Source organism: Eptesicus fuscus, chromosome 11 (assembly GCF_027574615.1).
Source record: "Eptesicus fuscus isolate TK198812 chromosome 11, DD_ASM_mEF_20220401, whole genome shotgun sequence".
Taxonomy (NCBI): Eukaryota; Metazoa; Chordata; class Mammalia; order Chiroptera; family Vespertilionidae; genus Eptesicus; species Eptesicus fuscus.
The window spans coordinates 80,031,028-80,045,633 of NC_072483.1; the positions used below are offsets into that span (position 1 = coordinate 80,031,028).

General features: G+C 37.8%; 1 protein-coding gene across 3 annotated transcripts in view; it reads right to left on the reverse strand.

The window, feature by feature from the left end:
* Positions 1 to 14,606, reverse strand: part of CCNYL1 (cyclin Y like 1) — a 43,853-nt gene that overhangs the window by 10,867 nt on the left and 18,380 nt on the right. For 2 of the 3 annotated variants that reach the window (XR_008557435.1, XM_028151146.2), the window contains exons 4-8: positions 11,351 to 11,451; positions 8,289 to 8,324; positions 5,299 to 5,350; positions 4,095 to 4,214; positions 1,220 to 1,386 (exon numbers count right to left, since the gene is read on the reverse strand). Coding sequence is in view for 2 of the 3 variants with exons in the window: in XM_028151146.2 (XP_028006947.1) it covers positions 1,220 to 1,386; positions 4,095 to 4,214; positions 5,299 to 5,350; positions 8,289 to 8,324; positions 11,351 to 11,451 (476 nt within the window). In the remaining variant the exon portion in view is untranslated. The remainder of the gene's footprint in view (positions 1 to 1,219; positions 1,387 to 4,094; positions 4,215 to 5,298; positions 5,351 to 8,288; positions 8,325 to 11,350; positions 11,452 to 14,606) is intronic. The other variant, XM_008145228.3, reaches the window with a different exon arrangement.

The window sequence follows — 14,606 nt, forward strand, 5'->3', positions numbered from 1 at the left end:
AAAACAAACTCTTGCCTCTGCCTGCTACAATCTTGCTCTTTTTATGCTGTTCAATATTATCAAGAGGAGTTCTTTCACATTTTCCTAAATGCCACCCACAAAGAAAGACATTTTCAGTCAGGTGGGCAGTTGGCGAGTCTGCTGGAAATACCTCTTTGGCTCATCCTGCCTACCAACCTCAGGGCCCTTCAATGTGGCCAGATCAGATGCCCATGTTAAGTTTAGTGTTTCACTCTCATGCTAGCATGCCATCTCTGAGGAGCACACCCTCATGGTTACCTACAGCCCCCCACAATGCACTGCTGTGGTTGCTGAGTGCCGCAGAAAACTTTCAAATGGCATGGGCACTAGGTGGTGCCCAGTGATGCTTTGCCAACTGACGGAGAGGTAGGAGTTTCCTAACTCATCAGACCTATTTTTAAACACTTGCAATCCTCTTAAAAGGGCAGGCAAGAGCACAGGGATGAAGCCTTTATATGCAGCTAATTTTCCATCATGGTTTAACAACTGAACTTCAGATAAAAGGAGGGAAAGACCAATTAAAGCAAATATACAATGTGTGACTCGGATTTAAGCCATAACCTCTAATAGTCTAGTGGCCCTAAGACATTAACAGTGGCCAAGCATTTTTTTCAAGGGTCAGATGTATACCCCTTAAAAATGGGACTGGATCTAATAGGTGGCTTTAAGAAAGTCACAGAGATATTTACTGTACTGTTCTGGTAGTGAGCTTGTAGAATGTTTGTCAAAAACCAACAGAGACGTAATTATCAAACAGACTAGAGGCCTGGTGCACAAAATTCATGCACGGGTAGGGTCTCCAGGCCTGGCCTGCGATTAGGGCCAGCCAGGGCCTTCCTTCTAGCTACCGGCCAGGGCCTCCCTTCCCCAGCTGCTGGCCGGGGCCTTCCTTCATTCCGCACTGCCCCCTGTCGTCAGTGCACATCATAGTGAGTGATCGAACTCCTGAGGGGACACTTTGCATATTAGCCTTTTATATATGTAGGTTATTACAATAACACATCAAGACCTAGTTAATAATGAGGAATATGAATTATTATACCAAAGGTATAGACAGAAAGAAGTATATAATTTTATGCCTCTTTCAGTTCTCTGCACAAAGTAACCTTTACAAGTATTTCTTAAGATATAAACTTTATGGGAGCAAATGAGGTACTAGAAACTAGTTAGAAAATTCACCAAAACCTTACAAACTCACATGTCCTCAACGGTAATGTCCTTGAGGATCTGGCAGTAGTCCACATTCCATACAGCCTGGTCATCCCAAACCTTGGAGGCAAGAAGAACGGCTCCCAAAACAATTCTCTTCCAGTTCGTGGGACAAATGTCAATCTCGGCATAAGTTAAAAGTCTTTCTAAGTAAACCTGCAAAAGTAGAGCACTGTCTTTGATTTCAGATCAGTGTAAGTGGTGTGATAACAACTCTTAGAATGACAGATTTCATCTGGTTTTTTTGTTTGTTTGTTTTGTTTTTAAATATATTTTATTGATTTTTTTACAGGGAGGAAGAGAGAGGGACAGAGAGCTAGAAACATCGATGAGAGAGAAACATCGATCAGCTGCCTCTTGCACATCCCCTACTAGGGACGTGCCCGCAACCAAGGCACACGCCCCTGACCGGAATCGAACCTGGGACCCTTGAGTCCGCAGGCCGACGCTCTATCCACTGAGCCAAACCGGTTTCGGCAGATTTCATCTGTTTTTTAACATGTCTTTTATTCTTAGGTTCTACAGAGGCTGCTTGGCCAGCCAAAGCTAGAAGCCAAGTCACAGTTGCAAATCAGATACTTCTGTTGCTTACTTTGCCCATGTGAATTTCCAGCTCAATTTTTGGTCACAGGAATGAATGTACATCTCAGCAAAGGTCATCCTGAAGAAATGCATTGTGTATTACCTCTCTACTTGTGAAGGACAGCATATATAGGCCCAGTGTAGATTCAAGTTGTCCAATAAATACTGGAGTGCCTACCACATACAATGTTTCATACCTGCTGGTAGTTACATGGTGATTTTCAAAATACTTGAACACGTAAATTCCTAATAATACTGAGCACATTTAGATCTTCTTTTCACAGTAACTAGTCCTTTTGTGACACAGGCTGAAAATAAAAACTGGGTCGATGGAGCCTCCCAGTGGCTGCTGTGTGGTGCAGCAGGACAGGCGGTACAAGCAGGTGTGCTTAAGGCTGGACTGTACAACTGTCAGGTCTTCCCATTTTAGTGCCTTTTATAAGGAACACAAATGCATACAACGGATAGTCCTTCTCATATCCCCCAGTGCTCACATCTCCATGATCATTTTGTGAAATTCATCTCTGTCTTACATAATCTGAAACTTAGTGTCAATTCTGTTGGATTCTAGGTGGTAACAGAGCTGCCAGCCTCTGTATCCCTGGTACTCCTAAACCTGCCAGGTAGCTTATAAGATTTCTTTTACATGCATTAAATGTCTGTTCTACAAAGAACTCAGAGAAGTTAACAGCTGAGTAAAGATTGTAGAACTAAGCTGTGATTTGTTACCTCAAAGGTTGCTCTGCAGAAGAGTATATATGCTATTTGACAAAAAGAAAAAAGTCCAATTTTAAAGAGTATGTTTACTGTCTGAAAGTTATCAGATTGAGAGCTCAGATTTGCCAATGTTCTCCAAACTCAACTGTATTTTCAAAAACAAATGGTTACTGAACATATGTTCTTAGTGAAATTCTGCACTTACTCCCCAAAACTCAGCACTCTAAGAACGACTCTCCTTGCAAGGTTCAATGCTACTTTATAGAAAGTATCAGAGGCACTTACACAACACTGGCATTCTCTCAACTTCCTGTCATCTTTACTGGCCGACTTGGAATTGCCATTATTCATTCATTCACACCACTTGCCCTCCCGTGTCAGTGGAAGTGACATTTCCCTTCTCACTGAAGCTAACTCTTCTATCAGTGAAATCCATCCCATCCCACATCTGCAGAACACTGTTCCCACAATTACCTTTTTGAAGAATCCTGTCTGCTAATGCTTTCTCTGCATTTGGACAGCTACTCTCGATTCCCTACTTATAGCTCAGATTCATGCTCTAATTCCATATATTCAAATGATCACAAGACACTGCCACCCTGCTGTCTCACAGGTACATCTAGCTTAACGTGTCTAAAAAGAACTCCCCTCCTCTTCTAGCCCAGATGCTCTCCTTCCTGTATTACCTAGCTATCTATACGGAAGCACCGCTCCTGCCATTCTCCAGCACGTGCTATGCACTCCAAACAGTTGATAGCTCCATGAAGAGGCTTATGTCTGACCCAGTGCCTCACTAAAATTTTAACAGGGTACTAAAGGAAGAGGCCTTGACCTAAGTATTCTTTCCTTCCAGACCATGATGTTGACTTTTCCCTTTAGGTTTGCTGTAGAAAGGGGTAATATAATTCTAACCACTTCTCAATAGAATAGGACTTACTCCAAATGATAAAATCTTACCATAGGAATTCTGTATCGATGACACCCAGGTCCTCACACAGCTGTAGCTTAGCAGGCAACTAGCAAAGCCTTTTTCAGGTACTACTGGCACTATAATCCTGGGTGACTTCAAAGGCAGGCACAAGAGGACAGCAGGGATAGATTAACACCCATCATCCAAGGAACAGAGAATTTAAAGCTATAGTTTTCAAGCAGGACACATTAGAACTGCCTGGATAATACAACCTGGGACTCAGCTTAGACCTACACTGATTCAGACTCTGCTTGGGGACCAGATGGTTTGTATTGCCCCATCCTACCCCACCAGCACACCTTGTATGTGTGCAAGTGTGTGCACTGCACATGCATGTGTCTTCTGAGGTGTGGAAGGGAAAAATAGAAATTTCTCCTGCTGCTTTTAATAGCAATTGTTTGTGATGAGAAAAGCAATGGCAACATTTTAAATCATGACTATTTAGCTTGAATTTGTGTATTTTACTTCCTTTGATAGGTTTCTCTTAATAAAAAGTCTTGATGATCATTTCAGGAACCTACTTTTATTTCAAAAACAGAACCATACTCTGTGTACAAGACAGAAAAGATGCTTTCTGAAAGAAAAACTATCTTACCAAAGTCACTATAGCACATTCAGCTGTTAGCTGTGCAGCACTGAAGAGAGTCCGAACAAATCTGTAAATAAATTTGTGTTCAGGATCATGCCTAAAATATTCCTCCGGAACTGTTTCTCGCTGAAAGGAGAAAAAAAATGCAATATAAGTATCCAGGGAAGAAAAATACCTAAATCCTCTTATGATAGCAGTCTTCTACTTGTGCCCACATGTCCCTTAAAATAACATTTTTATTGGGTGACATGTCTTTTTATTTTTTTTAAATATGTATGTTTTTATTTCTGAGAGGAAGGGAGAGGGATGGAGAGAGATAGAAACATCAATGATGAGAGAGAATCACTGATTGGTAGCCTACTGCATGCCCCCAACTGGGGATCCAGCCTACAACCCAGGCATGTGCCCTTGACCGGACTTGAACCCAGGACCCTTCAGTTCACAGGCCAACACTCTATTAAACTAAGCCAAACCAGCAGGCATGACATCTTTTAGTCATTTAAATATAAACAATGGGATCTTAAAAAATAATAGTGATTCAATACTCACTACCACCATTCATTAAAGAAAAATATAGACACAACCTCGAATAATTTATTTGTGTTCCTTCTACCTTCCTGCTACAGAATTTTATTTAAATGTAAGTTATTTTTAGGTTCAAAAGTCTTGATCACCATGTCATGCTTCTCTGCAATCAACTCTGAAAATAATTTTGATTCCTGTAACCACCAGGTCTAAGGTTGTACTGCCTTATATAGTTGTCACCAGCCACATGCTATAGAGCATCTGAAGTAGTGAATTTGAAAGTATTTGTCTTTTAAATTAACTTAAGATTTAAATAGTTATTTAATTTTCTTCATAGAGATGTTAACATCTCTATTAAGTTTATTTACAAATATTTATATTGTTTGATGGTACTGAAAATTATCTTTTACAAAGATACACTTTGGGTTTTTTTGGATCCATTTACTTACCTTAGCTCACTAATTATACAAAGCTGCAGCTCAGTTCTTACTGACATATCCCTTATAAAACACTTCTTTTGTAAAATAATTAGATACAACATGGGGTGGGGAAAAGGATTTAAAAGATGACTTTGACTTCAACCTGGGAGTAATTTTCTTTTAGTAATTAATTTCAAAGCAAATCGGCATGAAATAAACACAACTGTATGAGAGAAAAATACAACTTCAATATAAAACTGACTTACTGTGAGTGGATGTGATCTCTCATCAAAAATATCCAAGGATCTATTTGCATCTCTAAAAAATAAGAATGTGGTTTTTTTAAAACTAATTCAGAAATTGATAATATCTTAGCAACACAACTGCTGGGAGTAGAGATGGGTAGAGGGAGAAGCTTAACCTTCGATAAAGCAGTTTTACAAATTCTTCTCTTGGATTCGGTATGAGGATTTCCTGATCTCTTTACTCAGCATATCAAATTCTGTGAAATCATTTCTATGATGGCCAGCTAGAGTTGCCTTAATAAGCACTGACCCTCCCTAACGGCAATGCTAGTGAACCAAACACATTTGCACTCTTCTGACTTCACAATGGAATACACACGGACATTTTATAAAGCGGTAGTAGTAGACAATAATGTCCTTAGAATTTTAATTCATGTGAATATGAGATTCATGTTTTTCCATTTCTTTTCCTCTCATTAGTTTCTTATATTATACTAGAGGCCCGGTGCACAGATTCATGCACCAGTTGGGTCCCTCGGTCTGGCCTGTGGGGAATGGGCGAAACCGGTTCTCTGACATCCCCTGAGGGGTCCCGGATTGCGAGAGGGTGCAGGCCAGGCCGAGGGACTCCACCAGTGCATGATGGGGGCCAGGGAGGGAGCATGGGAGGGCTCCCCTCTCATCCAGTCCCAATCGGCCGGACCCCAGCAGCAAGCTAACCTACTGGTAGGAGCGTCTGTCCCCTGGTGGTCAGTGCATGTCATGGTAACTGGTTGAATGGTTGAACAAATAGTCGGACACCTAGCATATTAGGCTTTCATTTATAGGATTGTTATTATGTATTTCTTCTTGTCTCTTTTAAATAGTTTAAGTTAAAAACTTGCCTTTTTATTTTAAAAGTGACTAGTCTTTTGATTTAAATGTTCACCACACCAATACACTCTGCTCATTTAAAGAACGGTGCTCCAAGTATATTCTGTGGGCCTCTGGGGTTCCCCTAGAACCCTTCCTCCTCAGGAAGTCCATGAAGTCAAAACCATTTTTATAGAAATATTAAGGCAGTGCCTGCCTTATTCCTGACATTTGCAATCTTCTATCTATATACATAAAAAGCTAAGCGACCAGCCAGTAGCTATGACGTGCACTGACCACCAAGGAGCAGACGCTCAATGCAGGAGCTGCCGAGTGACAGCAACTTTGCAGAGTGCCCTCTTGCACTCCAGGACCCCTTGGAGGATGTCAGACTGCCGGTTTCGGCCCAATCCCTGCAGGCCAGGCTGAGGGACCCCACCTGCCAGAGGGACCCTGCTCACTCCGCAGACGCCCTTCGAGCCCCGGTGCCACCCCAGGTGCGGCCGGCCAGGGAGGGACCGTGGGAGGTTGGCTCCAGGGAGTGTCCGGCTATCTTGCCTAGTCCTGCCCCGCCGGCCACCTTTTGATTAATTTCCTTTCAATGTGCACGAATTCATGCACCAGGCCTTAAGTGATTGTATAAAAGCAAAAGTGAGTAAAACTGATTTCTGAGTATGAATCAAGGAAGCAGAACCACACTATACTAGTAGTCATTCTATTCTTCACTGCCTCTTGCAGTTGAAAAAAAAAAACTGCTTTGCTTAAGAACATCCTTGATAAAGCAGTAAAAATTGATAGTTATTAACCCTTTGCACTCGCTTGCTTTTTTCTCGATTCCTGCTACCGATGCTAACCGTGTCGAGTCACACTCGACATCCGAGTGCAAAAGGTTAAACTTTGATCCTTCTTGTTAAATTTTGAATAAATGGAAAGTATGCATTAAGCACTTCTGCATTATAAAATGTGGTTGTGTTAAAGAAAAGCACTTCTGACTTAGTTGTGAGCTGAAGAAGCCTTTTTATTTATTTTTCATAGAATAATATCTTTATTTGATAGTACAACTGTCATTCTCTCAAAAACAAAAAATGAGCCTGGCACTTCAAGGAAAATAATTTGTATGTTTGTTGCCAATGACACGATTCAAGCTCTCAAGCTAAAAGTCAGGATTTGGGAAAATATGTACCTTCTTTTGTGAGCTTGACAGCTTTTCAATACTTAAGATTGGTGGTAATACTAACAAAAGTGAGCTTTTGCCACTTTATAAAGAAATGTGAACCAATACTTTCCAAATGACCAATACATAATATTATAATAAAATCATGTGCAAATAAAACATTCATTAAACATAACAAGATAGATCAATGGGTATTAATTTAACAAATTACCTACTATAAGTTTGTGGATATGATTTTAAATTTCATTGTAACTAATGGAATTAGTCCAGCACTTATGGACTTTTGGCATGGTATCAAAGAATATCCACAATTATTTGAAGGCTTTAGAAATACACAATTTTGTAGTTATGTAACTACATGAGACTGGGTCTTCTTCATGTTGGTTTTTTCAAAACAAATGATTGAAGACAAAGCATACATGAAAATCATCTGTCTTCTATTAAGCCAGACATTAAGAGATTTGCAAAAATGTAAATAAATGACACCCTTTCCACTCCATTTTTTTGTTGCGAAAAAATAATTATGTTAATACGATGGTCCTCAATCGGGTGATTTTGTCCCCCAGGGGACATTGGGTCATGGTTGGAGAGATGTTTCTGGTGTCACAATGTGGACTGAGGAGAGGCTGTTGTTGGCATCTATTGAGTAGAAGGCGTAGAGCGGCCAGCGATGCTGCTAAATATCCTCTAATGCACAAAAAGTATCTGGCTCAAAATTTCAAGAGTGCTAGAAAAATCCTGTTTTAACACACAATGGACTTATTTTTAAATTCTCAATTTTAATTTCTAATACAAACAAATACTCTTTGGGATCCACAATAACGTAAGCGTTAAGAGTCCTAAGACAAAAACAAATGATTTACTCCAATAATGTAATAAAGCACTCTACAGTTCACTCCAATAATGTCTATAGTTATTACCTAACACTAAACTTGATAGCTTGTAAATTTACTGCTAGAATAACGAGACAGGTTTTTAAACTCACCTGTTCTTTATGTGGTAATATATTGCTAACGTCACACTGTGGAGGGAAAAAAAATTGTAACAATTGATTTTAATATGTTAGGTATGAACACATTTTTAAAAAGGGGTTAGGGTGGGGGGAAGACCTTCCCAGCTGCCCAGTGGCCTTGAAATCCTCATTCAGAACAGTATGATATGGGAACCTGTCCCTTTGTTTTAGTTCTTTGGTTTTTAGCAAAAATAGGAAAACCAAAATGCTAAGTAATATGCTGTTAGAAGACATGTTTGGGTTGATTATTATAATATATGTTGTTACATATTTCCCATCATTTGCCCTTTCACCCATAGAACCTTTCATTCTGTACAAGTTATATTTGTGCACATGCTTCAATTTAAGCTATATAGTAGTTTTTTGTGCTTTTTAAAGAAGGTTGTTAGGCTCTGCATTTCAGTTAATTTAGTTCACTATCCCCCTACCCACCCATTTCCATCATTTCTGTAAAGGCAAATAACGTGCTCTATATCAAATAAAATCTTAAGAGCAAATATAAGAACCCACAAAGTAAACAGTCTATCCTGAAATAAGCAGTGCTAACAATGCAGCATAATACTATAGTGTGACACTAATAAGTTACTTCCAAGTTAGCCTAAATGAAATATTAATGAGATGTAAATCCTCAGATGTAACATGTAAGTTGCTGTATTCCTAATTGAATAACTGTATGTTATTCAAAGATATTGTGTACCACACACCAAAGGGGTTTTCTTTGTTAAATTATATGCTTCTCCTCTTTGTCCTCAAGTGTCTAAAATGAAGCTCAAAATAATTGAGGGAAGGCAAATCTGAATTTTATAACTAGGTGTACATAATATTAGCACTTGTAAAAAAGGCCCATACCATTGTTAGCATCAAAGATGGATACTTCTATAGTGCTTCAGTTTCATCTTCAAATTGATTTGAAAAATCACAGAATTCAAAGTATAAAATTTCAAAGCTAAAAATGACCACTGAACCTTAGATAACATTTAATTCAACAACCCATTTGACAGAAGGGAACCAAGGCTTACAACTGACTTGCTCAAGGTCCCACCAATAACTAGAAGCAGTTCTTTCCCCTACAGGCTAACCAGGCAGAGGTTCCCAAGCTTAGCTGTACACTGGGATCATCTGAGGAGCCTTAAAAACTGCCTGTTTCCACCTCTAGAAGTTCTGATTTAAATGGCTTGGGATTCTTTTTAAAGCTCCCCAGGTGATTGCAATCTGCATCAAAGTTTGGGAACATATGAATCAGAGTTAAGATGAGAATCACCCTGGATACTTTTGTTCATATAATCATGCCAAATATCCTACTGGTTACAGGGTGAAGGGGGATGGGAGGAGAGGGGAAGAGGACCTAGAGGAGATAAATAGTGATGGAAAAAATAAAATAAAATAATCAGAATCACCCTGGATGCTTTTGTTCATATAATCATGTCTCAGAGCCTTCCTCAGCTTATCAAAAGGCTTGTAGAGAGTGAGTGTGTGTGTTGAAGGAGTGGGAGGGAGATGCATGCTTTAGAGACATATATTTTGGAAAAAAGTTGCATAAGTGATTCTAATAAGGCTCACCCACCCCATTGAGAATAATGTACTACTATCCCATGATAAACCTTTTTCAAAATCATCCCTAAAAGCCAAGTAGCTCTATTAATTTTCTCAGTCAACCTTTACTTCACCAATAGTGAATGTACTGAATGATCATTTTCAAAACTTAATGAGATCAAATTAAAACTTACTGTACTTTCAAAAATTAGACTAATTTGGAGAAATAAGCATGAAACCTACTTGTCTGAGCAAGATTAATCTTTAAAACTACTCTTGAATTATATGCTGTAACATCAGAATCTTTTGAATTCAAAAGAATCTACAGAATGTAGCCAAAGTCGAGTGGTTTCTTACTCATGATTTAGTGTCTTGGCTGAACAAAAATATTCAGTGATTACTCAATAGGTGCCAAAGCTCAGGACTCTAGAGAGAGATGAGGCTGTTTTTGCCGAAACAAAATTTCATCTCAACTATGGTTATAAGTAAGAGAAGAAAGTTATATTATTATGATTGTGAACTTGCTATTTTTAATTAAAGTACTGATAATTTAATTAGCAAAGAAGCTGGTACATTAGAAGCAAAATTAAATTTATGAGCTAATTATGTTTTTAAGACTGAAAAATAAAATTAGGGATGAGGGTATCAATATTTTCAGATAGCATGTTACAAACTGTGTTCTGGAAAATAAACACTCATATTCCAAGGAGACATTGGTTATGTTCCTTGGACAGCTCCAGTGGGGAGTCAGGAAGCTCTACATCCTGTTTTGGTTTAGTTCCCTTTTAAATATGCTTGAAAGGTTTGTATTAGGGTATTTTTAAAGTGCATCTCCACCAATTGTGGACTATGTGGTGCTCCCAGAAATTTATGAAGTTTTCATCATCATGACACGCTGTTCATGTTTGCTTAAGTATAAACCTGACTATGGCTATGTTTCCAAAACTTCACCTTTCTCATTTTTTTCCGTTGTGATTTTCTTATACATGGATTGATTTAGGGTCTTGGAGATATATACTGATTTGATGCATTTCCCCCTCTTTGGGGGATAGGAAGGAGAAGTGATTTTTATACAGAAATAGTACGGGGGCGGGGTGGGGGATGTATAATGGGGAAAAGTCCAACTAAATTTAAATGCACATACACTCTGGTGCCAGTAGGGGACAAGCTGTTCCTCCTTCCAAGAGTAGCTTCAAAGTAGTACCTCTCCTTTTTATTATGTTCAACAATGTCTTAACAACAGAAATGTTATCAAGTAAAGATAAGTACTTTTTCTGGGATTTCTTATTTGCTAACTGGCCTTCCTTTTTTCCATCCACTCTAAGGTTAAAATAAAAATTGAAAATTCATATTTAGGTCCTTGAAATCAATATATAGTTGGCATCAGCTGCTTAACCTAATCACTGAAAAGGACAATCAAATGAATGAAATTATGTGTGGCTAGGATGCTTTTAGCATAACGGGGTCTGTCACTCAGCCCTTGGCAACCTAGTTGTACTCACCATTGTACTGTGGTTCTAAGATTAGGCTGGCTGACTGTGCTGTCATCTAGAAATATAGTTGAGCATGAGCTATATTTTTTAGTAAGGTGCCCTGGAGATACCTGAAGGGGAAGGGAAATAGAAGAAAATGTCACAGTAAGTTAAACCTATAAAAGTGTGTTTTTTCCTTGGTTAAAATGTCAAACAATTAAGCATTAAGATTCTTCTTATACTCCATGAACTGCTTATAGGGAATCCCCCTCATTAAAAAGTAAACTTCTCTAGGGAAGGGAGGACTCGTCTCTTCTCCTACCTCCAGCTGCTGAGACAAATTAGAAAGAAGTTCAACTAGTGTTTGAAAAATTATTTAATATTAATTACAACTGGAAGGTAAATCTTAACTACAGATACAAATTAGAATTTATCTGCAGTTGTATTGGAGAGGTGACAATGAACTTTTTGAGGCCCTCTAGAGAATAAACTACCTTCAAAACACTTTAGAAGTATCCATTTATTTTGGAATTATCCATTGATTTGTAAAAAGCCCAATAATACAGCAATAATCAAATACTGAAATAGCCTATACTATGTTAGGACAATTCTCTTCCTTAAAGGCCAATAACTAATCCCAGTCACTGTAAGTCGTTGAAAGTAAAAGTAGCATTCTTTACTATTACAGAATAGCGACAATTTTAATATGCTTGGTTTTATTGTATTTTTAAAAAACTAATTCAGATGAGCCTTCCTTCCTTGTATCAATATAAAATAGTTTTATCATGCTGCCCTTCTTTCCCATCAGTATGCCCCACAAATACTCAAAATATGGGGTAGGGACAAAATCTAGTTGATGCCTTTTAAAATACAGAACATTTAAAAATTGCCAATAGCCAATAATCAGAAATATCTACATATTATATAAAACACCATTTCACTTGTTTCAGATGTTTCACTGCAAAGCCACTTATTATTAACCAAAAGTTCCAGACAGTGCATTTTTGAAAAGTACTATTTGGAGGGACAAATTCTCCCTGAAGCTAGAAATGCTTTAACTATAGCTAAAACTCTGTTACTTAAGCTATGCAGTTAACGTAATTTACTTCTGGGATCTCAAAAAAAACAAATACAGCATGAAAATTCATTCAAATACTTTGATTCTAAATGGAAGGTTATCTTTTAAGGTCACTAATATTAAGGTGAAATGTGGCATATAATACACCATAACAAACTCTAACTATGACTAAAACTTATACATTGGGGAAATATAAAGAACAGGGGGAAAATGCACCAAAATACAGATGAGTTGGTAAAGCTTGGGTGATATTTGCTCCACTTAATTTAATTTTTTTTCTTTTATAAATATTCGTTTCTCTTTGAAAATATTAGTGCTAAATCATTTAATTTCATATTTAGACATGGGCTTATAGCCTCATGGGGGTTCATTTAGTAAACTTACAGTATACTGGATAGATCCAGCCAAAGATACATTCAACACTTGCTCATCACTCCAGGCCTACTCCCAACTATTCAAACTTTCAGGATCAAGTATCTAGTATTCACTACAGGGTGGCAGAATTAAGCCTCTGAGCAAAGCCTGGATACATTGGTGCAAGCAGGTTCATTTCCCCTTATCTTGCTTGAAAACTTAAGACAAATGTCCTTTACGGTTAAAGCCTTACTGTTGCTGGCCTACAATCTCAAATACACTACACTGACAAACATTAAAAAAATGCAAATACAAAAAAAATTTAGTGTTCATAGGTATTATTAAAGTTAGTCACTAGGATAGACAGGGACAAAGAGTCATACTTTATCTTCATTTAACACTAATGATAGAATAGATGGACTTTTACAATCTTTGCAAGAAAGTGAAGGGCTTACTAAGTAGACTTACGGTTCAATGGCAAAGACTAGAAAAATAATCAATCATACCTAGAAGTCTAATAAGTCACAATCCAAACCCTACTCTTAAAGGTCAAGTACCTGTTGAAATTCTGCTTCCACCCATTGTGCTCACTGTCTCATCTTAACCCATTAAAAAAATAAAGCCGTTGACTTTTTTCTACTTTTTCACAAGTTGTGAATATTAAGAATTAAGGACTTTTAATTAACTAAAAAATGTCTAATACTTTCTGCATTAATGAAAAGTGCTCCATCTATGTTGCATATTAATGGGACAATATGGCAGGGTACATGGTTTGAATATAATTCTTAAAGCTTTAGTAGAAAAGTGTAGTATGCTAATTATAGGAATAGCCAAAAATATTCTCTGAATTAATATCATTATATTGAATTAAAACTTTAACTTTAAACTTAGAATCTATATATTTTAAATGTTTTTAATATTTTTTTTTTTTAGCAAGAAAGGAAGTGAGAGGGATAGAGGTAGAAACATTGATGAGGGATAAACATCGATCGGCTGTCTCCTGCACACTCCTTATTGGGGATCAAACCCACAACCCAGGCATGTGCCCTGACAGGGAATTGAACTGGTAACCTTCTGGTTCATGGATCGATGCTCAACCACTGACTTACACTGGCCAGGCTACAACTTATATTTAAAGTGTAAATCTAAGTTCAACATGATGGACTGACAACAAATCTATTTCCTCTCCCCCTTCCTTTCAGAAATTCTCATTAGAATTAAAGGCATAAAAAAAGGTTATAGACAATATAGGACAAAAAGCATGTAATTTTTAAAGTCTGAAAGCTGAAGACTAGATAAAGGAGTGATAATTGACATGGCAGAATAGAAGAAGCACAAACTTGGTGCTTATAGAGAGTTGCTGGGACAAGAATAAGAAAGCCAGTGTATCTGACAGAACCAAAGGCCAGTTCCAAATTCAGAGGCTTGATCCCAAAATCCTGCAATGAGGACTATCAGTTAACAGAAGTCCTGCTCACTCCTGGTGCTTCCAATTACATCTTAAAATACAGCCAGGGACCACCACACATCTGAAGAAAGCCAACAAGCAACAGAGATCAAAACAGGAAGAAGGAAATTAATGGAAGTGACAAAACACAGGAGCAAATGAAAACTTTAAAAAAAAAATTCTTAACCTCAGAAAGACAAAAAATTGCATTGGTGGAAAAACTGATGCTATAAAAAAATGACAGAATAGAAGAGAACTCAATAAATTAAAAAGATAGACAAAACAAAGAATTCAATAGAAAGATTGGAGCATAAAGTCAAGCAAATCTCTAGGAAGTAGAACAAGAAGGAATGGAAAACAGGAGGGGGAAAAAGTTAGAAATTCATGCAGGAATACTGGTCTAAGAG